This window comes from Lutra lutra, chromosome 11 (assembly GCF_902655055.1).
Source record: "Lutra lutra chromosome 11, mLutLut1.2, whole genome shotgun sequence".
NCBI lineage: Eukaryota > Metazoa > Chordata > Mammalia > Carnivora > Mustelidae > Lutra > Lutra lutra.
Window position 1 is genome coordinate 62,015,886 of NC_062288.1, and position 26,734 is coordinate 62,042,619.

The window sequence follows — 26,734 nt, forward strand, 5'->3', positions numbered from 1 at the left end:
CCTTTTTTTTTTTTTAAGATTTTATTTATTTATTTGACAGAGAGACACAGTGAGAGAGGGTACATAAGCAGGAGGAGTGTGAGAGGGAGAAGCAGGTTCCCCGCCAAGCAGAGAGCCCGATGCGGGGCTTGATCCCAGGACCCTGGGATCATGACCTGAGACAAAGGCAGACGCTTAACGACTGAGCCACTCAGGGGGCCCGTCCTAATTTTTCTTATATCGCTATGAATATCACAGACAGGCATTCGTCTGATCAATGCCTAGAATTACAGCTCCAACCGATAGAAACTTCTTCCTGCTCTAACAGATACAAATCGTTACAAGAATCCAGAAAATCTGGAATCTTTATATTTTGTCTGACTAGAAAGATAATTACTTTAAATAATAAAACATCCATTAAGAGGCGCCTGGGTGGCTCAGTCAGTTGAGTGTCTGACTTTGGCTCAGGTCATGACCTTGGGGTCCTGGGATTGAGCTCCGCTGTGGGCAGGGGGAGTCTGCTTGTCCCTCTCCCTCTCCTTCTGTCCTCCCCCACCCGTTCTCTCTCTTCCCCTCTCTCTCCCTCCCCTCAAATAAATAAATAAAATCTTTTATTTATTTTTTTAAAGATTTTGTTTATTTATTTGACAGACAGAGATCACAAGTAGGCAGAGAGGCGGGCAGAGAGAGAAGAGGAAGCAGGCTCCCTGCTGAGCAGAGAGCCCGATGCGGGGCTTGATCCCAGGACCCTGAGATATGACCTGAGCCGAAGGCAGAGGCTTTAACCCACTGAGCCACCCAGGCGCCCCATAAATAAATAATCTTTTAAAAAATATATCCATTAAGTAGTTTGGAAAATTATATAAAAGCCATTAACCTGATTACACTAAATGTGAAAAACAGGACAGTTTCAATTATTCAATTTATCAAGCCATCACCATTTCAAATTTGACTGTAAGTCACATTCATTCTAATACTGGTCATTGAAGGGTACTGACACTTGCTCTTCCCCGCCCCGATAATAAGTTAACAAAATCTTAGAGGAAATGGCCTGGCTTTCCAAAACTCTTGTTTCTCTGAAGTCTGTGTGTATCAAACAAAGTAAATTTTCTGTATGGTGGGGCTTTACGTAAATTTTGGGGGGAGTGGTACATTTTAAGTTCTTCATAAGCTACAGAGTAAATTCTTTTCCTACTGAAACCCATCAGTTATTATCAAATAATTTTAATTTAGTAGAAAAAAAACCTACAGTTTTAAAATGAAATCCTAATCATAGCTTTCATTCCCCTCATTAATACTGGTTTTGGCAGTATTTTTCACTTCTTAACCCAATCATTGGTGGGGAGTAGGGATGAAGAAATAACAACATTTATTAGTAGTATGCCATCTGTTAAAAAGATGTGCTGGAGAAACCAGATATATGTACATCTGAACATTTAATTGAAATGTTATGTTTTACTGAAGGAATTGAAGATCTTTTCTAACTCCTCCCTAGAATTTCAGTGAATCGCAATTCCAGTATATTGCAAATTCTGAAAAGTAACAAATCATCTTTTTCAAATCTATGAATCTGTTGTTTGCACAAGTCATATCTGAAGTTCCTTCCTGTTTATCTTTTCCTTTTTCCCTCACCTCAAGGAAGCAACTGAATTCTGGTAATGCTTTTATATCTCATATTTTTGACAGTCAAAACTGAATCAGAAGATACCTCTGCACTTTTTTTCTTTTCTGCCTTTTTCTCTGCTAAGTTTGTGTGTTTTTAGAGCAGCACATTTGATTTTCCCACCTGCATGATTTGCTTGAAGCTTGATATTAACATGTCATAAAAGAGAATACTCTACCTGCATGAAAAAACACTCATCATTGTAAAATCTGATTATTTCATAATGTTCAGGTCTGTTTGTCTCAACGAGAAGGTTGTAAGAGTATTTCAGACACTAGTGTGCTAGAGGTTAATATTTGTTCATCCGCACTTAATGTGCACGTTTTGTCCATGAGAATGATATGAAAATGTATCTGCATCTAGTATATGTGCTGCCGAAGCGAGCACAAAAATGTATCTGCATCTAATCATTTGATTAGACCTGTTGAATCTTCTTCCATTCCCACCGTTACTGATATCAACCTCTCGTTATTTTTTTTTATTCTGGTAAAATGTACATAAAATTTATCATTTTGAACATTTTTAACTGCAGAGCTCATTAAGTACATTCATATTGTTGGACAACTCGCTCATCATCTTTCACCTGGGTTAGCACACCAGCCTTCAAAATCCAGCCTTGCTTCTAATTTTGCCCCCATTAAGGAAAGAAATAGAAATCTTATCTCTTGTTGACTTAGTTTGACCAGGCGCGTCAAAGAAAAATGGGAAAATGGAAGAGGCATCCTTTGCCACTTCTTCCATGCGTTTGGCTTTAGAATTGATAAAAAACGAATGCAGATAAAGTTCTCAGGGCAAAGAAGAGCACTCCTGCTCTTCTTGTTCCATCCCTGAAGCAGGTTATTTCTTGCTTAGGACATCACAGCCAAAGGAACTGTTCAGTGAACCTAGAAAACTTAGGTGCTCTTAGAAACGCATTTCGGATTCAAGTGTCTAACCACCGGAAGCACAGAAAGGCTTTTCGAGGTAAAATCTTTAGCTTTACAATGTATGGAAATAATCATTTCCCAAAAATTAAGAGCTAAAAGTGTCAAGTGGCTAAGCTTTGCACCCCTGCATGTAAGTGTAAAGATGCCTGACCTGCCTTGCCCCCTCCCCTACCCTGGCCTCAGGGCGACTGGAATCCCCTGGTCTGCAGTGGGACTTGAGCCCTCTGGGGGGGTGACACATCTCGGAAATGAGGAGCCCACTGATGCAAACTGCTTCAGGTTTCCAGCCTTTGGCAGTGCAGCTTTGTATCACTAGATGTCAGTGTGGACTTTCCCAGCGGCCACCTTCTCTCCTCCGCGGGAGATGGACCAGACTTCACGCAGGGGCCTTCCTCGCGTTCTCCTTGCGTATTTTAAAACACAAAACCCTGAATCCAGGGCTGCTCTTTTTAATGCCGTGACCATCTAATCTCAGTGCTTGCATTTAGGCGCGGGTCTGCGTGGCTGTGTTGAGATAGGTAACGGGAAGTCGGGGCTGTGTTCCACGTAGGGTCCTTTAAAAGCAGCATGTGGGGAGCGCCTGGGTGGCTCAGTCGGTTAAGTGGCAGACTCTTGATTTCAACTCAGGTCATGATCTCAGGATCGTGATTTCAGGGTCGTGAGATCAAGCACCGCATCAGGCTTCCAGTTCAGCCCAGAGTCTGCTTGTCCTCCTTCTGCTCTGGCCCCCCACTTGCGCTCCTCTTAAATAAAAATAAAATCTTAAAAAGACAATAAAATAAGTAGAAGAAGCATGCTGCCACGGGTACCTGTATTGCCCGGCCCCAGGACACAACAGCCTATGCTACCGTGGCTAACAGTGGGCAGGGAGCCAAGAAAAAAATATGTATGATTAGCCACATAAGCATTTAAGGATTTCGGGGTCACGTTTATTCGATTTTTTTCCTGGTTTTGAGGCAGCTTGTAGTCAGGGGGCTTCTGGAGTCTTAAAAAACAGCCATTGTATCCCTTTCCTTGTGCTGCTATCACTAGTTACCTCGAGCTTTGTTGCTTAAAACTGCACAAACCTATTATCTTAGAGTTCTAGATAGAGGTTGGAAATCCTAAAATGGGTCTAACTGGGTTTAAATCATTATGTCAGCAGGTCTGTGCCCTGCCCTCAAAGCTCTTTGAGAGGATCCATTTCCTTGCCTTTTCCTGTTTCTAGAAGCCACTGGCATTCCTTGGCTTGCAGCCCCTTTCTGTCTTCAAAGCGAACACTGGCCAGTCAGGTTCTCCTCCTACTCCCCTCCACCTTCTCTGCCTCTCCTCCTTCCTCTTTCATTGTAAGTAATTACATCAGGCCCACTCAGATAATCCAGGACAATCTCCCTATCTCAAGCTCCTTCATTTTTTTATACCTGCAAAGTCCCTCTTGCCATGTAAGGTAATGTACTCACCGGCTCCAGGGATGAGGGCATGGACATCTTTAGGGGGGCATTTTTCTGCCTAACATAGTCATCATTTTAAAAAGAATATATGATGCAGTGTTTGAGATAATGAACTTTTTAACAGCCTATTTAGTGTAATAGGAAACCGCTGTTTGTACCATAGACTATGTTGGAAAATAACAAGCCCCAAATTTCCTTTGCTCATGGAATGTTAACAATGTAGAAAAATAAATTTGCCACACCCAGCATTAATATTTGGTCACCCTCCAATCTGACTGCACAGCCCAAGTTCTGCTGCCCCTTGTTACCCCCCCCCCCCCCATTTTCAGGATGTCTCTCCTGGAATGGCACCCAGTTAGCACAGGGAGAAAGAACACACAGAGAGGGCAGGAGACAGGGCTCCAGCACTGACGAGCGTTGTGTAGGATGAAATCCAGGATTCTGAGGAACCTGACTGAAACAACCCATTTATACACCCATGCACATTCCACATGGGATTGGGTATCTGAAGGCAACAGAGCTGAACCCCATGCCTTGCCACAACCTCAAGGCTGGTTTGTTCTACCTTGCAAAGCTGACTTGGTCTCCCTCCTTCTCAAACTTGATCTTTCCCCCACATTTCCCACCTAGTGCTAGCAGGAACCAGAAAGCTTCCCTGTCATCCCTGACTGTTCCTTCTCAGTGTTGTACAAACTCCAATTGGTCTGCATGAGCTGTGGAGGCTCCTCTCTTAATAGCTTTTGAATCTGCCCTACATCAGCGGGCTCATAAGTCTTCTACTGTACTCTGTTTTCCTCCCTCCTATCAATAAATCCTCCAAAATACTTCCTGAGTTATCTTTCTAAACTGTAAATACAACCATGCTGCTTCCCTGTTTGTGAGGTGGTTCCCTTTTGCCTTCTGGAACGATTCCAACCTCTTAGCCCAGCACACCAAGCCTATTAGACTCTGCCTCAACCTACTTTTCCGGGTTATTAGCTCACCTCCCAGCCTCCTACTCTTCTGGAAGGAACTCCGTGCGGTGCTTTTGAAGCTCAAAGCTTTCCCTGGCTCCCTCAGCCAGGAACACCTGTGGCTGTGTAAGTCAACTCTCTCTCTCTCTCAAGACTCTGCTTGGTACCACTTCCGGAAACGTATTCTTGTCCTTCACCCAGCCCCCATCCCTGCACTCTGCTGCAGCATGCATTTACCACACTGTCCTCGAACCGTCTCATCATTTGTATCTGTGTCCCCTGACTATAAGCTGTAAGGTTTCTGGAGGCAGGGACCCTGTTTGGTTGAACTTTGCCTGCCCAGTGTTAACTACGAGATCCAGCCTGTGACATGTCCAGTGACTTTCGGTTTAAGGAATGAAGATATCTCCAGTATGGGTCCCAAGGTATCTTGATGTCTCCAGGCACCAGGGATGACCCAGTTCTAGGACTATGTACTAATACCTGCCCTGTTTAGACCTGTATCCCAGAGAGCCCATCTGGCTTCTGGGAAGCGGAGGGTGGGGCAGGCTCAACAGCAGGTCTTGTGGTTCTTATGTTCCACGTGTGGCCCAGGAAAGTTAGACCTGCAGTTATGAGCTTACCCTTTCCAACCTGGCCTACCTGGGAGCATAGACCAGTTGGCAGCAACACCAAGGGAAGTAGCCACCTAGGGCATGGGCTCCTGTGGCCAAAGCAAATGTGACTCACACACGCTTAATTGTGGCCACGATAGCCTGTTAAGTCAGTAGTAATTCAGAACCTGCCTTATCACTGCTGTCCCTCATGATCCCCAGCAGCTACTGAATGTCTTCTGTGCACAGATTGTCTGGGAGCTCTACAAGCAGCCACTGTAGAGAATTAAAAATAAAATAGAAACAGAATTTCCGTACTCGGGAGCCTTATGCAATTTAGGCCCAAAATAAGGAGCTTGCCTTTACTGGGGCTTTTGGCTACATTTGGTGGGAGGAGGGGGTAAGGGAAGATGTCTTATAAGACTTTTTAATCATTCATATATAACCATAGTGATTTAAAGCAGTGGTAGGAAGCAGGGATGAGAGGGCATATGCATTGGAGGCGGAGTCCCATGCATTATGTAGCAGAGAGCTATTTTTTCTCCAAGCTCTTCTTCACTTCAGTAGGCCAGCAAGATTCCCTTGGTGCTGACCCCAGGTCACACCTTTCTGCTCAATGTTATATATATATATATATATATTTTTTTTTTTTTTTCAACAGTAGGTCCCTAATAAAGATCAGGGATTCCTTTTAAAACACTATGTATGGAGCCCAAGCAATTTCTTCATAATGGAGGAAAAGCAGCATGAGTTGTGGTTGTTTTGTATGAAGGGTTTTAAAATAAGGGCTTTTAACGATTTTTTAAAAAATATCATTTGCAAGCCAAAGTGGATGGAGAGTAGAGCATCATATAAATATTTAATCTCTGATTACTACTCTATGCCATTTTGATAAGAAAGAATTAAGTTATTTTTAGATAATAAAAATAGGGGCTGACATTGTGTCTCAAGCTGTATTTAGAGAGGAAAATGATTCAGAATCTATGTTTAACATAGCTTAGGGATCTGGTCACCGATTGATTAACATGAAATGCTTTTACAAGACATTTAGTCCTGGGGCGCCTGGGTGGCTCAGTGGGTTAAGCCTCTGCCTTCCGCTCAGGTCATGGTCTCAGGGTCGTGGGATTGAGCCCCACATCGGACTCTCTGCTCAGCAGAGAGCCTGCTTCCCTTCCTCTCTCTCTCTGCCTGCCTCTCTGCCTACTTGTGATCTCTGTCTGTCAAATAACTAAATAAAATCTTTAAAAAAAAAAAAGACATTTAGTCCTATTCAGAACCCCAAAGTCTCCTCAGTGAACGTGTAATTTAACTGTCCTCTAGAATAAAAAGATATTTAAAAAAAAAAGATTTAAATGTTAGAGATTTCAAATAGTTAATCCCTGGTCTCTCAATGATAATTTCTTTTTAAATTTCATAGAGATATATATGCATGTGCAACCATTCATCGCATGGTGGAAAGATGTAGGTTTGTCAACATGACATGTCTTAGTGTCAAGATTAGTGAAATACGTACTTATTAGTAAATTACTACTAAACAGTTATTGCCCAAAAAGCCTTAATTGTCAAAAATGCATTAAAATTACGCAAAGTAGTAAAATCAATTCCAGTGAGTATTAGTATACTTAAAATATCTCAACCTGCAAGAGATCATATGCAAATTAGTACAACCTGCTAGAGCTAATGACGGTGAGATAAAAATTCACGTATCTATTAACACATTCCAAACATTTTCAAATAGACTGAGTCATCTGAGACTCACAACTCTTCTGTGAGGCTGCTCTTATGATCCTCTGCATTTTACAGAGGAAACAGGTTTAGCCAGGTTAAGCAGTCTGCCCTAAATCCCACAGCTAGTACTAGATAGAGCCAGAGCCTAACCCTGGCTGGAGCTTACCCACTTCATGGTGTGTGCTTATAATCTGGTAGCGATTGGCTCCATCCTTTGGAAAATAGGCATGATTGATTAAAAGATCAATGAGAGTAGAGGGAAGAGAGAATTTGGCTTACTCATGATAGAAAAGTAAGAGTGTGTAAAAGGCATTATACAAATTATGGATATTCCCTGAAAAATTACCCAACAATGTGATCCCTAAATATTTTTCTAAACTAACTTTGGTTTTAGAATGTAAGATACAAGTTTCTAATCACCACTAAAATCCTAAACAGGGTTTTCTGTAGGATATATTAAGATAAATTTTAGGGTCACCTGGGTGGCTCTGTTTGGTAAGCATTTGACTTTGGCTCAGGTCATGATCTCAGGGTCCTGGGATTGAGCTCTGCCTCGGGCTCCCCATTCAGTGGGGAGTCTGCTTCTTGCTCTCCCTCTGCCCCTTCTGCTTGTGCTCTCTCTCTCAAATAAATAAATAAAATCTTTTAAAAAAAATTTTTTTAAAAAGGTAAATTTTAGATGGTCCATTTATTTCTTTAAAGAAATGAAATATAATAATAGGAAAAAGGCCTATTTAAAAAGTAGATAGCTATACAAATAGTCCTATAGTTTGGTAAAGAGATTGGGTAATGTACAACTCTAAAAAAGGGGGGGTGCAAAACCATGGCCATCTTTTACACACTATAATGAGAGTAAACATGGGATGGCAGAGACTTTTGCAAAAAGTGTAGGTCTAGTGCCGACCGCACTGTGAGCCCTATTGGGAGGCTGTAGGGCCTACTGAGAGGACAAATGGGGTGGCAGGTCTTCTTCCCTGCCAGCTTTAAAAGAGTGGGCAAGTCAAGGGCACCTGGCTGGCTCAGTTGGTAGAGCATGTGACTGTAGATTTTGGGGTTGTGAGTTCAAGCCCCATGTTGGGCGTAGAATTTACTTATTAAAATTTTTTTGGGGGGCGCCTGGGTGGCTGGGTGGGTTGAGCCTCTGCCTTTGGCTCAGGTCATGATCTCAGGGTCCTGGGATCAAGCCCCGCATGGGGCTCTCTGCTCGGCGGGAAGCCTGCTTCCCTTCCTCTCTCTCTGTCTGCCTCTCTGCCTACTTGTGATCTCTGTCAAATAAATTAAAAAAAAAAAAATTTTTTTTTTTTTTAAATAAGACATTTGCAGCAACCTGGATAGAGCTAGAGAGTATAACGCTAAGTGAAATTAGTCAGTCAAAGAAAGACAAATACCATATGATTTCACTCATATGTAGGAATTTAAGAAACAAATGAGCAAAGGAAAAAAAGAGATAGAGACAACCAGAGAGAGAGAGAAAGAAGCCAAGAAACAGACTCTTAAGTATAGAGAACAAGCTGATGGTCACCAGAGGAGAGCTGGGTGAGGCATGAGCGAAATAGGTGATGGGGATTAAGGAGGGCACTGGTCCTGATGAGCACTGAGTAATGTATGGAATTGTTGAATCACTGTGTTGTACTTGAAACTAATACAACACTGTATGTTAACTATATGGGAATTAAAATGTTAAAAAGGTTTTACTTAATTAAAATAAAATAAAATAAAAAGAGTAGGGGGTGCATGGGTGGCTCAGTCAGTTAAGCGGCTGCCTTTGGCTCAGGTCATGATCCCAGGGTCCTGGGACGGAGCCCTGCATCAGGCTCTCTGCTCAGCGGGGAGCCTGCTTCTCCCTCCCTCTCTGCCTGCCGCTCTGCCTACTTGTGCTTACTCTCTGTCAAATAAATAAAATTTTAAAAATAAACATATAATAAATAAAAAGAATGGGCAAGAGAGGGAAGAGAAGTACACAAAAGAGTAAGTGCCAAAGGGAAGAGACTCAACTGAAATCCAAACTGGGTAACAGCAAACCCATCAGTCAAGTTTTTTTTTGGTCTTTTTTTTTTTTTTTTTTTTAAGATTTTTATTTTTCTAAGTAATCTCTATAGCACAGCACAGTCAGGTATTCTTACTGACAAGCCCACAGCTAGCTTACCTGCTCCAGTGTAGGTTTCCGGCTACCCATGTTGTCACTGTGCAGTGCTCTAACAACTCAAACTAACTTCGAACCCCAGAAGTCACCACTTAATCATGTGAGGAAGAAGAAAAATAGAGCATCTGAAAAAGCTTCATAGATAGGAATTTTAAAGAGCTGGGGCTCTGTTACTTAAGAGGCACGAGGACGTGAAAAAGAACAGTTCTGATTGTGTGGGGGAAAATGTCATTTAGACCAGTGCTTCTCCAAATACCGTCTTCGGTCTTGTGGCACCAGGGTCGCTGGGCGGCTTATAATGCAAATTTTCAAGGCCAGATCCTGATCTACGGAGTGAGAATCATGGAGGGTCGGGCCTAGCTGTTGGCTTTAACAAGATCTCCAACAGATCGTGAGACTCTTAATCTCACAAAACTGAGGGTTGCTGGGTGGTGGGAAGGGTAGGGACGGGGTGGTTGGGTGATGGACATTGGGGAGGGTATGTGCTATGGTGAGTGCTGTGAAGTATGTAAACCTGATGATTCACAGCTTGTATCCCTGGGACTAATAATACATTATATGTTAATAAAAATAATTAATAAAAAAACCAAGATCTGCAGATGATTCTTTGGTGCACTGAAGTGTCAAAGCACTGATTCAGACCATCGTTAGTCAAACTGCAGATTACAACCCATTAGTGGGTTGTAAAATCAATTCAGTAGGCAGTGACCAGCATTTTACAAAAGTGAAATGGAATACAGGGGGAAGTGGAGTACATCCCATGGTGCATGGGTTATGAGCTCATAAAACTTGTTTCAGTTCTAGATTTGGATGTACACCCATGTGTACTGATTTAAATGAAACAGCACTTTGAATTTTTGAAGAACTGGTAGGGTATAATAAGAAGAGACAAATTTTATGTGAAGCCAGATCTGTTTGGTTGATGATAAAACACATTGACAGCTTAATGTGGATTCCTGTTTGGGGGAAGGAAGAGGGCCAAGGAAAGAGCATTACAAGCCAAGGTTTTCTAACTCCAGAATCCTCATGGGGAAAGAATCAAACAGGCCTACCCAGAGAGAAAAGGGGGAGAGGGCATATGCCACATAGGAGATGTCAGGGAGGATAAGTATAAGATAAGGTCATGTGTGACCTTCAAGAAACAATCATGTAAGAATATTCATTCATTCATTCATTTATTCATTCACAGATCATTTCTTGTCCATCAGAGGTGTCAGGCACTGTGTTAGGTGCCAGGGTATAGGATGGATGTGAAGCCTCTCTTGGACCGCACTGTTTAGTGACAAACAAGCAAGATCAACAGCATGATCAATGCTGAGAAGGAAGCATTAATATAACAGTGGGGATGCTGAAGTCAGTCTGTGATGGTGTGATCGGAGTGGGGTCACAGGGGACATCCATATGGAGAGGGCATTTAATCAAAAATGATGATCACATCTTAATATGGTATTCTTTTTTTAAACTAACCAGTGATTATCTAGATCAGTGTTTTTCAAACATTAGTGGGCATCAGAACCTTGTAGAGGGCTTATTCAAGCACTTTTTGATTCAGTAGGTCTGGGGTGGGGGGTCTGATAATTTCTTTCTTTCTTTCTTTCTTTCTTTCTTTCTTTCTTTCTTTCTTTCTTTCTTTCTTTCATTCTTTTTTTAAGATTTGACAGACAGAGGAATCACAAGTAGGCAGAGAGGCAGGCAGAGAGAGAGGGGGAAGCTGGCTCCCTGCCGAGCAGAGAGCCCAATGCAGGGCTCCATCCCAAGACCCTGAGATCAGGACCCGAGCTAAAGGCAGAGGCTTAACCCACTGGGCCATCCAGGCGCCCCATAATCTGTCTTTCTGACAAGATCCCAGGCAATGCAGATACTGTTAATCTGGAGCCTGTTCTTTGAGGATTGCTGATCTACATGGCTAAATTAAGAGTTCTGTTAGATGGTATTTCTAGAAACACAATTTAAAGTAGATAGAATTTAGCTGATCTGCATGCACACAAAAAATTTGTTTTTCTTTACCACATTTTGATGGCTTAATAATAGTAACTATCACTAGAAATTTTTCATCTAACTTAACTTTTATTGGATAATGTTTCATTAAGATTTAATATCTAGCTTAGATATCTGACAGGCAACTGTTCTTGTGTGTAGCAAAGATATGCTTGCTATGTGCTTGACAAAATATTTCCTTTTTTCCCCCTGGGTACACACATAAGACCGCATTTCCTGACCCCTTTCCAGTTGAGTTAGAACATGTGACCGATTTCTGCCAGCATGGATACTGGGGAGAAGGGATGCAAACCTTTCCACACTTGGCTGAAACTTCTCTTAATGTCTGCCCTTTTGCTTTGGCCAGCCAGGTACACTGGATTTAGTGAAGGGCTCTGTGAGCAGTCTGGGAGCCTGCTTAGCCACTGCATAAGAGCCTGGGTCCCTGAGCCACCACTTGAAGAGAAACCCAAGATTGCCACCCAGATGGGGAACCGTCTGAAGGGAGATGAGAGAGTAGACCAGGTGAGCTCACAATGGGCTTTCCCAGCATCATGGCCCTCAAGTTTAGCAGTTGGATTCCACCGTGTAGCTTAGCTTGTCTTGACTAATGCTTCGCCTGGCACCAAGTAACACAAAACACATATTTTATGAGCTTCATAATCAGCTTCAATTTCTATTCTCCTATGTCCAACATTCAGCCTGTAAATGACTTTCTGGCCACTCATTTATTCAACAAATACTTAACCTAGAGGCTACTGTGTGCCAAGCACTGCCAATGGTGAGAAAAAAAAACAAAAACTAAAACTAAAACTAAAACAAGACACACGCCTTCCATGCTCTCAGGGAATTTAGTCTGGTGAGGAAGGGACATAAATCAAACAATTGTTCAGACATATGTAAAATTCCAGCTGTTGTGGATGATGTGAATGTTAGAAGCCTGGTGCTATCAGGGGATTTCTTTTTCCTAGTTAGGAATAAATGTTGAGTGCTTTAAGGTGTAATTACCATCGGAGTAAAAATGATTTAAAAATAAAACTAAGTTTGGATGTGATGAAGCAAAATATAATTAAATCTGAAGATGACTAAGAGCCATACAGTTTTTATCATTAATCTTTTCATTTAATAGCTTTAACTACTGAATGGCATTTGCTCCATATTATAGTAACCTAGACTTTTAAAATTCGTATCTAATGAGGACTGTGAAATCCTTTAACTTACCAATTGTTAGCTCCTCAGAGACTTGCAAAAGTCCTTTATTCCTTTTTTTAAAATAATAGTGTGTTACTTTTCTATATTCCTGCCGAACCAGAGTTTTACACCGAAGGCCTCATTCAATAAAAGTTAAATCAGATCAAATCACTAAATACCTTCCTGAATGAGAACTTGTCATTCTGGTTACCACTTTAACCTTTTAAATTTTTCTCTGCTTATCAAGTGACCAATGGTTTCAGTAAGCCCATACACAGGATGAAAGAATTTTTAGATTTGCATTGAGTAGATTTGTTTTTCCATTTATATATATATATATATATATATATATATGCACACACTAATCCACTGATAAACATATGCATACATATACATTCTGAGATGTTTTATATATACACACAATACATCTATATCTATACATATATTCTTTACTTTTGTTTGAAAATTTAATTCTCATACTTGAATGATGAAAATCATTACATAAATGACATTACAAATGTGGAAAAAAGATGGTATTTATTTTTGGAGTTCGTACAAAAATACCAGTTGCTATTATTTTCACATAGTGGACACTTCAGGAACTTTCACAATGTATATCCAGACCATGCTCTGACACCAAGATACTGTATCACATTTAGAAACGAACGGAGGAGAATTTTGCTACATTCCATTTTAGAGAAATTACAGGATTTTATTATTTTTATTATTTATTTAAGTAATCTCTACACCCAAAGTGGGGCTTGAACTCACCAACCCAGAGATCGAGTCTCAGGCTCAACTGAGCCAGCCAGGTGCCCCTAGAGAAATTACAGGATTTGAAAGCTGTCGGTGCCCTAGGTCAGGAAATTAAAGTCCAGAAAGGTAAAGTTTGCACATTGCACCGTGATTTAGTTCTGATCCATCCCAGACCGAGACCCCAGATCTCCTAAATCAGGTGATTTCTCTGCCCCCACGCTTTTTGCCGTACAACTGAAGGTCAGGCTGCATTATCTTTAGTTCTTCCAACTGCGCTTCCTCCACGGTCAGTTTTACCGGGTAAGTTTAAGATCGAGTTGACGTCTGCATTCTTTGTTATTTATGTTTCCGCGTTTCGTAAGTCTTTTATCATCAACATTGCTGAGCTTCTGTTTTATTTAAAAAACACACTCCGAGTAACACCAACCAGCAGGTTAACACCCACCCAAACTGGAGGGCCAGGACCCAGGACACAGCCATTCTCAGCCCCAGCTGGGAAAACGAGAAGTTTGGAGACGCGGTCTAATCCAGGGTCCCGAGGCCACGTGCGAGAGGAGGGGCCGCCTTTTGGTTGGCGCCGCGAGGGGCTCCGTCCCTCCAATCGGCTTAGGCCCCGCGGTGAAAGAGGGGGCGCGCCCTGGGGGAGGGGGCGGGGCCGAGGACCTGTCCATCACCGGGTCCACGGGTGGCGGCACCTACCACACCGCTGTACCTTGGCGAGGCGGGGCCGGGGCGGGAAGGCCGCGGCCGGGAGAGGCGGGGCCCAGCCGGCGGAAGCCAATCCGCGGGGCGGTGCGAGGGGGCGGGGGTGGGGCCACCGCCTGCGACCCAAACACCCGAGTCCGGGTGCACTTTGGAGTCGCGCTGCTCCTCGGCCTTCCGGTGCGAGGGCCGGGGAGCCTCCTCCCCCACTGGGCACCCCCACCTTCGTGGCCCAGAACCTCCCCCCTTCGGAGGGGGGAGTGCGGCGACGGTTGCCGGGAAGCGCGCGCCGCCCCTCCCTCTCCTCTTCCATCCTCCCCTCACGCGCCACCCGTTTTTCCTCTTTCTCCGTTAATAACAGCTGGGTGGCTGGGGGAGGAGGGAAGGTGGCCCCGGCGGAGTCTGGGCGGGCGCCTCCCACTCACCCGCGAGCTGCCGTGAGAGCCGGAGGATGGCGGCGGTAGCTGCGGCCGCCCGGGAGGAGGCGGTACCGAGGCCCGGGGCGCAGAGAGCGGCGACGGCAGCAGAGAGCGGCAGGGACCCGTCGCGGCGCACCAGAATCGAAACCAGCGGCAGCCGCACAGCCACCTGAGCCGCCCCTCCCGCCAGAGCTAGCGAGCTGCGTCCGCCGCAGCCCGACCTCCTTCCTCTCCGTGTCTCCTCGTTTCCCGAGACCTCCCGCAGGCCGCCGGTCTCGCCCGCCGCCCCCGAACACAAGGGCGCCCCGGGCGCCGACCGCCCTTCGGGGCGCGGGGCGGCGGCCCTGGACGTGCGGGCTTCTCCTTGCGCCGGCCGCGGCGCCTTGGCCCTGCCCGCTCGCTCCTGCGCTCGCTCCCGCCCTCCCGGCGCCCGGGGCGCCGCGCGCGGCCCCGGCCCGGGGCAGGGCGGCCATGGGCGCCAAGCAGAGCGGCCCGGCCGCTGCTAACGGCCGCACCCGCGCCTATTCGGGCTCGGATCTACCTTCCAGCAGCAGCGGAGGCACCAATGGGACCGTGGGCGGCGGCGGCAGCAGCAGCGGGACGCGGGCCGCGGCCGCCGGGAGGTTTCCGGCTCAGGTGCCCGGCGCGCACCAGCCCAGCGGTTCGGGCGGTGCCGCGGCGGCCTCAGCGGCCCCGCGCAGTCGCTCCCTCGGCGGGGCCGTGGGGAGCGTGGCGTCGGCGGCCCGAGCGGCGCAGTCCTCCTTCAGCATCCCCAACAGCAGCAGCGGCCCGTACGGCTCGCAGGACTCGGTACACAGCAGCCCCGAGGACGGCGGCGGCGGCGGCAGAGACCGGCCGGCGAGCGGGGGCCCCGGCGGGCCGCGTCTGGTGATCGGCTCCTTACCAGCTCATCTCTCGCCGCACATGTTTGGAGGTACGGCTCCCTCCCCTCCCGGGCCTCTCGCGGGCGGCACGTGGGCCGCGCCCGCGCCGGGGTTTACCTTTCTCCTTTTCTCCTTCAGCCTGAACGCCGCGGCTTTGCCGCGCTGCGCGACCGGCTCACCCCTGTGGGAGGAAAATCGCCGCTTAACCCCGGCGGAGCCGCTCCCGCTGCTCCACGGGCTTTGCTTTCTTTAGACAACGTGTGTAAACCCCCGCCCCGCCTTCCCCGCCTCAAAGTGGCTGCCCAGTGGAAGAAGCCCTTGCTTTTACCCTTGGGGTGGACGGAGCAAAGATTGTTTTTTAAACAAACCGATGCAACAGCCCTCGTGGTGGTAGCTTTCAGTATCAGGAAGTCAGGAGAAGACTGGTGGCCAAACGTTCTAACTGGGGACCCAAGCGGTGAGCACTTTTAAAGGCCAGGTCAGAGGGTCTCAAAGAACATAAGAGTATTTGAAAAAGGAGAGAGTTACCTCCTTTGGACTGTTACCGTAAAGCTGTAATCCTTAAGTCTATGTAAATAGCCCCACCTACTGCATAGCGTTTAATTGGTTGAATGTGTGATGGAAAATGTAATTTTGACCCCAGTGAACTGCTACTTTAGATAAGGGTTAATATGAGCCCCGCTTAATTTGGACAGGGCATTTTAAAAATTGAAAGCAGTGTCTTAAAGAGACGCTAATTAGGGAAACTGCCAAAAGCATAGGTGCTTTGACTACGAGTTCAGGAAAAGTCACTTGTGATAAATGGAAATTTTTAAAGCAAAATGATGTGCTTTGAGATAGAAACAGGAAGGGTGCACTTGATCTGAGGAAACCGAATTTGGCCTCTTCAGTTAACGTCCAGGACTGATTTACTTTACCTCAAACGGTTAATACCCTAAACGAATCAAAAACAGTTCTCCCTTCCCAGTTCAGGAGAAGACATTGGAAGTTTTATCTGGTTAGATAGGCTGACTATAGAAGAAAAACATCCCCGTATCACTGCTTTATTGTATTACATAAATTCACAAGTGAGCATAGCTGGAACAGTGAGGAAATGGTTCCCTCCATTTTTGTGGCCCTTTTTTTCATATGTTTATATATGTGAGAAATTGAGTTGGTGAAGTGGAATGTTCAGTAATGTTAATTTATCTGTTCTGATGTTCTCTGTAGTATCAGTATTTATGTTAGCATATTGAAAATGGGAATGTCATGTTTAGTTCATGTTTTTAATGTTGCTTTGCACATTCAGTATAGAACAACTATGAACTACTTTATTCCAATTGTTATAATTTTGCTGCGTAAAGAAAAATACTGATATTTTCTAAAGTTGGGCCATTAAAAAAAAAACACTTCTGTTTTTGAGAAAAAGAACTAGTGCTTTCCTTACTGTGATTGAATCATAATTAACACAGTTGAAGATTATTTTGATCTTAACACAGGCATAGTCACTAAACTGAGGAATAACAAAAGACAGTTTCTTGAGAATGGGAGCTTAGTTAATTTATAAAGGATAAGCTGGTTTTTAAAAATATCTTTTTAAAGTGAAAATTTGCATTTAGCGGTTTTGATCAAAAGATGTTTATAAAAGCTTGCTAAAGGAATGAGAAAAAGCTTGTGAAATTAGTATCTTACTGCAATATGCTGCCTGCTTAAAGGGCTGATAATTTCCTTTAACAAAGAGTTAGTTTATCTGTATGGGTTTATTTTCTGAAAATAAATACCTTCCATTCAGAGCAGGCGGCAAATATTTGACACTTAGGATTTTAATTCATAGTAAATTAGCAAATGACAAAGACCTGGTTTGTAAAAGTAGAAGTAGAGCAAATTTATCTTTTTCTTATTTAAGTTCCTAGTTTTGTGCGCTTAGTTCTTTTTGTACTTTCAGGGTTAGGATGATTGGGGCCTAATAGCACAGTGATAACTGTGGAACTTGTGGCAGCCTTTCTTAATCAGGTCTCTGCAGAGAATAGAGCCCTAATGTCCTAAGTCATCTCTTGTATGACAGCTAATTAGCTTTTTTCTCCCGTGCTCTTAGAATGATTCTAGTTTTGTAACATCCTTCTGAAATACGAGAAAACAGTCAAATAATCTGTGTTTAGTGTTTCAGCTGAGGAACTCCAGTTGCGAGAGTGTGGAAGGGGATCAGAGAAATTACTTGTTCCCATTACATGATAGGAACTCAAATCAATACGTCAATACCTTAAGTCCTAGGTGATACAGGGATATGGAATAAACTGTAAAAACATCTTTCTATTGGCATTTGCTTTACTTCTATTTTTTTTTTTTATTTCTATTTCATTGGGTAGGTTTATCAGGGAAACTTAATAGAAGCATATTTCTCCTCATCCTGAGATTTAGGAAGCCAGATGATGAGTCTTATTTTATATTTATTTTCAGATAATGAATCTTACTGTAAAAAATTAGACTTGATTATACTTCACATTGACTTAATTTTAGTATGTCTTATAGTATTAATGTGTTTATTCAGTTACAAATTGTATAAATGTTTGGGCATATGTAAAGTAATTCCCTCTGAAAATTGAGAAAAATTATTTCAAATTAGTGGGAAGTTTTGCTGTAATTTCGTAAAACTTATCTTAATTGATATCTGTGTTATTTTGTAATAAGAAAATATGGTACTAATAAGATGCAAAATTGTTTTTCTCTTTTGGGCTGTCATGTAACTTACAGAAAACCTAAACAGTATACTACTCTCTTTCTTTTTTAAAATAGTAGTCCAGCAAATTGAATTGTTAGTAGTTTCATCGTAATGAATTACAAATTGAGTCAGATTTTCTGTGTCGGTTTTATGTTTTGAGTAAGTATTTTAGCTGCATACAATCTTACTCAGTTCTCTGATATTTTAGTGTACAGAAATTCATTGTAAGAAATATCCTAGCATTTCCTAGAACTGAACAGTTTTTCTTATTTTTGCTATTTCTTTTGGACTGCTAAGTCTAGAAGTACTAAAGTGGACAAAAGCCTTCTCTTGTCTATCACCTTTGTTTTAAAACAGACCTTTAGTGACATATAGGCTAATATTTAAAAGCCTCGGTGGTATTTTAGGATTTTTTTGGCTTTATTTTAGGTCTACATTTTTTCCACTCTCAAGTTGTTAATGTTCATAAAATCAGTTGTTATGGGTGGTAGGATAGTCTTTAATGATTCAGCAAGGGTAGGGAAGGTAAATTGGACTATAAAGCCATACAAGTGAATGGAGATTATTTCTAGAGGTAGCATGTGGGCTTCATAACCATGCATGAGTCTAGAAGTGAAGGTGTAAAATGAATTAATCTAGACAGTTAACTGGTGGTACTCAGTTGTTTCTGCCTTCTCCTAATTGGCTTGAGTCTGTTAGGGTCTGTTGTCACCTTGAGTGTTTCAGTAGTCTGACTCTAATTCATGCGCCTTCTGTTACTTAGGAAACATCTTCCTTATGTTGAAGGAGTGTGGGTTATCTCTTAAAAGGGAATATGTTAAATGAAGTCTGTATTTCTAGACAGATTTCTCTTAATCTTCCAGGAAGATGCAGGTTTTTAAGGTAGTGAATTATCTCCATTAATTGTTAATGAATCATTCTCCGTCATTCACTTCTTACCAGTATCTGGTGCCAAAATATTTGAATTTGGGATACTGTGATTAATCTACTTCCTATTTCTGAATTTTCTTTTATTCATTTGAAAACCTTCATGAGGTGTGGCAGAAGAGAAATACCTCCTTCTTCCTAAGAAAAATTACACTTCTAATTACCAACCTGGTGGTCACTGCCCAAAAGAACAACTCTGGTGGTTCATGTTTCTCAATTGTAGTCCCACATATCTTTAAACACTGTAGGAGATACCTGGTGTTGTATGCTTTGTTATGCTGAAGTGTGGGCTCTGTCCTGGAAGTTTGCTTTGGGACTATTTTGAAAATTCTCTTTTTTCCTGCTTTTTCCATCTCCAGCTTTCTTTTATTATTTTTTTTCTCCTGAAAGTTCTCTTGTTTGCAGGGTAGAAGGTGGGCTGGAGGAAGGAGTGGTTTGTGTTGCACTGGGCATCGTCTGATATGAAAGGTGCCTTACCTGAGTACTTGGTAGTTGCAAAGCCGGTCCTTGTACTAAGGATAGTGCCTCCAGCCTGTCCCCAGCCCCCTCCAGTTTGATTGCTTTGCCTGGTAACCAGTAACCACTTACTGGTTACTTACTGGTTCGTTCTTGTTTTTTGGTTACCAATAAAGTTAATTGGGTACAAGCTTTTAAAATATTGATTATTCTGTGTTTATAGGGAGAATTGCCTTAACGTTATACTTAACTGCATATACCGGATATGTGCATGATTGAGTATACTAGCAAATGGGTTTTAAAAAAGTATAGGGACAGTTTTATATAGCAAAGTACTTAAAAAAAATTTGTTTTAAGATTTTATTTATTTTATTTATTTGACACAGAGAGAACACAAGCAGGGGGAATGGGAGAGGGAGAAGCAGGCTTCCCGCTGAGCTGGGAGCCCAGTGAGGGGCTGGATCCCAGGACCCCGGGATCTTGACGTGAGCCGAAGGCGGATGCTTAACAACTGAGCCACCCACGTGCCCCAGATGTCTTGATTGTGCATTTACTTGACTGGTATTAACTAATGAATTAGGTTTGTTCTACTCTTGTTTAAGTGTTTAGAAATTGGAGAAAACCTGCCTTTTGTATAAACAGCGAAGGGTTCAGAAAACCATAAGTTTTGATAATAAGTTTTCTATTTTCCTTATTAACAAAGTCTTATACATTTTACTGTCCAAAACAACACATATCTGTTATCTCAGTTTCTATAGGTGAGTCTGGGTTCCGTTTAGCGTGGGTCTGCAAGACTGCAACAAAGGTATGCCAGGACTGGGTTGTTACTTAGAGAGTTAGCTGGGGAACGGTCTATTTTCAAGCTGCCTCAAGTTGGCAGAATTCATTTCCTTGTATTTGCTAAGCCCATGACATCTTGCCTCTTCAAAGGCAGCGAAGGAGACAACCCAGCGAGGTAAGCTGCTGCTACATTATGGAGATGTGATCACATAAAGACCACTGCTTTGCTTCTTCCCCTGGTTGGAAGCAACTCACAGGTCCTGCTAGACTCAAGGAGAGGGAATGACAGGTGTAAATGTCAGAAGGCGGGGATCATGTGTGGCCATCCGAAAGTCCATCCACTGTTGATTACAGACTTATGTTGACGAGTCAAACATAAAACTGCTCTAACTATTTTTAAATTCATTTTTTATCTACTTCAGAAAAGTTGTCATGATGTATGTGGTAAATGTTGCTTCAGTGAACATGAATTTATTTTTTTAAGGGGCCGGCATTGTAGTTTTCAGGAGTACAAACAAGATTTCTCCTGTACTTGCTCAGATCTCAGTTGAATTTGAGATGATTATACATTGTAACAAGTGCTGTAATAGGACTGTTGTTACAAAATGCTTTGTAAGGTATCCTCTTCTTAGGTAAGGAATACTTCATAGAGGCAGGTAACATTTGAACTGCAAGGATTTAGCAGTCCTATGTGTATTTGGGGTGGGGGGCAGGGAACATTCCAGACTAAGGAAGAAGCCACAGAAGCCTTGGCTTTTGATAGGGTATATTGAAAAGTTAAAGGTTCTGGATTATAGGGTGTAAGGAGGAGGATGAGAACATGAAACTAGAAAAGTGTGTTTGGACCATTTGTTGAAAGATTTTATAGTGCTGTACCTTTGTTTTCCTTAACCAAGTTTTAAAGTAGGCACCACTATGGTCCTAGTTAATACGGATGGCAACCTTCCTGAGCAGTGAGTGCATTGCTTGGCCTGGACACTGTTAGTGTACTGCTACTCATGATTAAACTGCTGCTTAGGGGGCACCTGGGTGGCCCAGTGGGTTAAAGCCTCTGCCTTCGGCTCAGGTCATGATCCCAGGGTTCTGGGATCTAGCCCGGCATCAGGCTCTCTGCTCCGCGGGGATCCTGCCTCCTCCTCTCTCTCTGCCTGCCTCTCTGCCTACTTGTGATCTCTGTCTGTCAAATAAATAAATAAAATCTTAAAAAAACAAACAAAACAACAACAACAAAAACCCCCTGCTTCTTAGGAGTGGGGAGAGAGCAGGAAGATAAGAACTCTCTTAGACTATAATTGGTGGAAGATTCCTTATTGAAATTACAGCTTTGGTGGAGGAGAGGAAAAGTTAGGTTTCAGTGAGATTTCTTAGGTAAAACTGATGGGATTGAGAACCTGAGTGCATAGTGATGTCATTAACCAATCTAAAAAATAAAAAAGGAAAGAAAAAAATTTTAGAAAATGAGTTCTTGCAGGCCTCTTAAATTTTGAATGGCTTCAGGGTTTCCATGTAGAAGTATCCTTTAAGCAGTTGGAAATATACATCAGTAATTTAGGGCATTACAAAACTTGAGAAATAGTCAGCAGATTCTAAGTGAAGACAAAAAATGGATAAGCTTACTAAGGGATGAATATAAATTGACCCGGGGAGCAAGCATGGAATCTGGGGAGCAAGAATTTTAAGAGACAAGCAGAGTAGGAGATAGTGATTAGAATCAAACCCAAGGAAAAGTGATGGAAGTGTTTTTTAATCATAAAAATAATACATGTTCATGAGAGAAAACTAAAATGCAGAAAATACTGGAAAACACAAGAAATTGCAAATCACTTGTAAACTTACTGCCAGAAATAACCAGAATCAAATGTTGATGTCTACTTTTTCATATATATGTCTTAGATACAAAATTTGGAACATTTATCCTATATATCTTCTTTTCATTTTAAACTTTGGTGATTGATGTTCTAATATAAAATTTTAAAGCTAGAGATTTCCCTCTGAGAACTGCTTTAGCTGAATCCCACAAATTATGAAGTGATTTTAACATGCAGTTAAAAATACTGTCTAAATTCTCTTGAGTTCTTCTTTGATCATGGGTTAGATTTTTTTTTTTTTATTTTAAAGATTTTATTTACTTATTTGACAGAGAGAGATCACAAGCAGGCAGAGAGGCAGGCAGAGAGAGAGGAGGAAGCAGGCTCCCTGCTGAGCAGAGAGCCCGATGCGGGGCTCGATCCCAGGACCCTGAGATCATGACCTGAGCCGAAGGCAGCGGCTTAACCCACTGAGCCACCCAGGCGCCCCGGGTTAGATATTTTTTGATGACTTGCTCTTTTCACTTCATTAGTTTCTTTTGTGACATTGAATTTTTTTATAACATGGTTTTGATGGCTGCTCAGTGTTCCAAAATTCACTCAGTAAATATTTAATGAGGACCCACTTTGCCATGCACCCTCCTAAGGATACAGAAATGAAGAAGTAAAACACCTATCCCTGCTTTCATGGACCTTCTGTTCTACTTGAGGGAGACAGTAAACAAGTAAAAACAGTGTGTCAAAGGGTGTTGAATGTGATGGGAAAAATGGAGTGGAAAGGTGGGTAGACATTGTGGGGTGGAGACTTTGTCCCTATGTTAATTTTTCGGAGATAACCTCATTGACAAGGTTGACATTCAAGCAGAGGGAAGGGGGGAAGATATGAGGGATCTCTAAAGGAAAAGCATACCCAGGCAGAAGAAACAGTAACTAGAAAGGCCCAGAGGAATGAATGCACCTGCCACGTTGGGGTGCGAAGTTGTGAAACCCGAACAGCTGTGAAACCAGCGTTGTTGGAGTACAGAGGGTGGTAGATGAGAGCAGAGAATAGTGGGATGGGGCAAAATCAGAAAACTTACTGTAACCACTGACTGGTTTTCTGACTTATTTGTTTTAGAGAGAGATGGAGAGGCATTTGAGAGTGTTTGTTTTTTTCCTTAAGATTTTATTTCTTTGGGGCACCTGGGTGGCTCAGTGGGTTAAAGCATCTACCTTCAGCTCAGGTCATGATCCCAGGATCCTAGGATCAAGCCCCGTTTTGGGCTCTCTGCTCAGCAGGAAGCCTGTTTCCTCCTCTCTCTCTGCCTGCCTCTCTGCCTACTTGTGATCTCTGTCTGTCAAATAAATAAAAATCTTTAAAAAAAAAAAAAAGATTTTATTTCTTTGTCAGAGTGTGAGTGAGAGCACAAGCGGGAGGAGCCTCAGGCAGAGGCACAAACAGGCTGCCCGGGGAGCAAGGAGCCAGTGTGGCACTGGATCCCAGGACACTGAGATCAAGACCTGAGCCGAAGGCAGACGCTTTACAGACTGAGCCAGCTAGGCATCCCAATGCTTGAGAGCTTTTGAGCAGAAGATGAACGTAACTGCACTGGGCTTTTAAAGGATACTCTGGCCACAGTTCGAGAGTGGGCACTAGAGGTCAAGAGCCAAGAAAAGAGTTAAAAATCAGGGCTTTTCAGGTAACAGTGGCTTACCAGGGTGGTGGCACTGGAGGTGGTGAGGAGTGGCCAGACTCTGGATGTCCTGTTCTTAGAAGATGGAGCCAACTGGATGAACTGTTGAAGGGAGTGAGTGAGAGTGAAAGGGGAGGCGGAATTTACACGGTTTATTTGCAGTTGGGTGCTGTTACATACTAAGTGCCGTCAAAATCCTGGCAAGTGTGTGTTTACATTTCTCCTGTTCTTAAAAATTTATCAGAGGTGTGGGATTGTTAGAACCAAGAGCTGCATTTGTTCAAGGCTTTGGATCTTTATTGCTGAATTGCCCTTTGGAAATGGCAACTTCTAGCAGAGTATAATTTCAGAAGTATCTCATTTTTTTTCTCCCCGTGAAAACTCTAGTGAGGTTTTAAATACCTAAAGGGCAGGTTGGTAGATTCATTTTGAGTTATATCCATCAGTCATTATTCTATTCAGTGCTCTTTTTTTTTTTTTACAGTAAATTTAGTGTATCAAAAAAATAAGTATATTCCATCATTTGAATTTAATAAATTCTGGCCATCTGTATGCCTAATTTTTGTTGAAATTGTGATTAGCCTGTGATTATTTATAAATTTCTACTATTTGTATACATAGGAGCTGAGAAAAATAGAACAAAGAAATCATATAATATACATGATGAGTTATTACATGTAATTCAGAGAGCCAGCTTTTGATTTGAATGATAAATTTTACCACTTTTATTATTGATTTTTTTTTATTAGTACTGCCCTTACCTCTTTTTTTCTTAATCATTTTGTAAAGTTAATTGTGCCCTTCTAGTTTTCCTTTCTTTTTTTTTGAAGTAAGCACTACACCTAATGGGGGCCTTGAACTCACGGCCTTGAAGTCGAGTTGCATGCTGTATTGACTGAGCCAGCAAGAGGGGCCTGTCTCTTAGCTTCTTAGTTAATTTTATTTATTTATTTATTTATTTATTTATTTATTTTTTAAAGATTTTATTTATTTATTTGAAACAGAAATCACAAGTATGCAGAGAGGCAGGCATAGAGAGAGAGAGGAGAAAGCAGGCTCCCCGCTGAGCAGAGAGCCCGATGCGGGCCTCGATCCCAGGACCCTGAGATCATGACCCGAGCTGAAGGCAGAGGCTTAACCCACTGAGCCACCCAGGTGCCCAGTTAATTTTATTTTTCATTTGTTCTTTTTTAATGATAAAAGCATTAAGGCGATGATTATTCCTTGGTACATGTAGTCATTTTCCATAGCTTTTGATACTTAGTATTTTCGTTATTAAGTAAGTGAACTCTCTTGAGTGTTTTTGTTAACTACACTTAGATTTTTTTTTTTCTTCTGTAACCTAGGAGTTATATGAAAGTGGCTTTAACATCTTTGGTAAGTTTATTGTTGTTCTTGCTACCCTCTTGTTATTTTTACTGTAACCTGGAAGTATTGCATTGTGGTCAAAGAGTCTTAAGATTTTCTTGTCAGTTGCAAATGATAGAAATACAATGCAGATAGTATTAAGTGGAAGAACAGTATTATAGATCTTGGGATGGGTCTGTGTTCATCCATTCTGCATTGTGTATTTGATAGGCCCTTTCTGCTAACTCTTAACCTATCATTTTGGATAGTTTTTTGGGAATTATTTCTGTGATTATTTCTTCTGCCTTTTTCTTCTCTCTTTATTTCAGTGTTGGCTACTTAGAGTGATCCTTTGCTTTATCTTTTTTTCTCTTTTTTATATCTTTGTTTTTTGTTCCTTTTATGGGGGGTTTCCCCCCAACTTTTACCTTCTCTTTACTTGACTTTTGTTTATTTCTGTAATCTTTTTAGCTTCTGAGAGCTTTTTTGTGTGAGTTTTTTCATACGTTTTGTTCTATATTGAGGGTACAGTATCTTTTTCTAAGAATATTAATGATAACCTGTTGTGTATGCATATGCTTCATTTCCTCCTTCCAGTTACTCACTCAGTTCCCTCCCAGTTGCTTTTTCTCTTTGGCTTCAGTCTTTAATTAGGTTCTCTCTTCAGATGTTTGGTGATTGTTGGCTGATAACCCAACTCATTTTCATTGGAAGCTGTCTGTGTATGCGGAGTTATCTGTCTGGGCCTCTTTTCTTAGGAATTAAGAAATTCCTAGGAATTAAATTATTGGGTTTTTTTTTTTTTTTTTTTGGAATGGTCATATTTTCTAGAGTGGCTTCTCCCTCTCTCTCTTTTTTTTTTGCCTGGAGGTTCTACTTTTTAAAAGATTATTTATTTATTTATTTATTTGACAGAGAAATCACAAATAGGCAGCAGTAGGCAGAGACAGGCAGAGAGAGAGGGAGAAGCAGGTTCCCTGCTGAGCAGAGAACCTAATGTGGGGATCATGACATGAGCTGAAGGCAGAGGCTTAACCCACTGAGCCACCCAGGCGCCCCAGGATGTACTATTTTATAACTTAGTTGTAGGAGCAGAGTGAGACGAAAGTCAGGAATGGTAACATTCAGTGCGGTACTTTAATTTCCATTTTCATTATCAGTAGGTACCTCTGTCTTTATTCCTGTTATCCCCAAGTCCAGACATTTTCTTTCTCCAAATAACAAACCTCCAGCGTAATTCCAGCCCGGGAGAGGAACAGCTGCTAGTTGCTGGAAATCAAGGATGATAACTGGAAAGAGACTCGGCAGTAAATCTTTCTCTTTTTGCTCTCCTCGTGCCTGCCACTTCTTTTGCCTGCGTAAATGAGCTTCCTTTTCTGCTTTCCTGAGTCTGCGATGAAAGTTCCCACTCATTTTCTTCCCGTAGTCTAACGATATTCCTTTTTCCCCCTCTGTCCTTTTAAAGGCTGAATTCCTTTTAAATGAATACATTTTTAATGATTTTAATAAGCTGTTTGAACTGAGGGGAGGCTGATAAATGTATTCAGGCAGTTGTCTCCAGCTGGAAGTCCTCTTGTTTTTCCTAATTGCCTAAGAAATACGAATCCATTTCTGTGAAATTTCAATAATTCAGATAAAATGAAAGTCACTTTCACTCCTTCTGTGGTGATCTCATTCACTCCCAGATGTCACTACTACCAT

General features: G+C 42.4%; 1 protein-coding gene across 3 annotated transcripts in view; it reads left to right on the forward strand.

Moving 5' to 3' along the window:
- Nucleotides 1-14,005: 14,005 nt before the first annotated feature.
- The window catches only part of ZNRF2 (zinc and ring finger 2), a 100,104-nt gene continuing 87,375 nt past the window's right edge, over nucleotides 14,006-26,734 (forward strand). Inside the window, exon 1 of one of the 3 annotated variants that reach the window (XM_047694482.1) lies at nucleotides 14,006-15,394. In XM_047694482.1, the coding sequence (XP_047550438.1) occupies nucleotides 14,932-15,394 (463 nt within the window). In that variant the 5' untranslated portion in view covers nucleotides 14,006-14,931. The remainder of the gene's footprint in view (nucleotides 15,395-26,734) is intronic. The other 2 variants (XR_007121417.1, XM_047694481.1) reach the window with 2 other exon arrangements.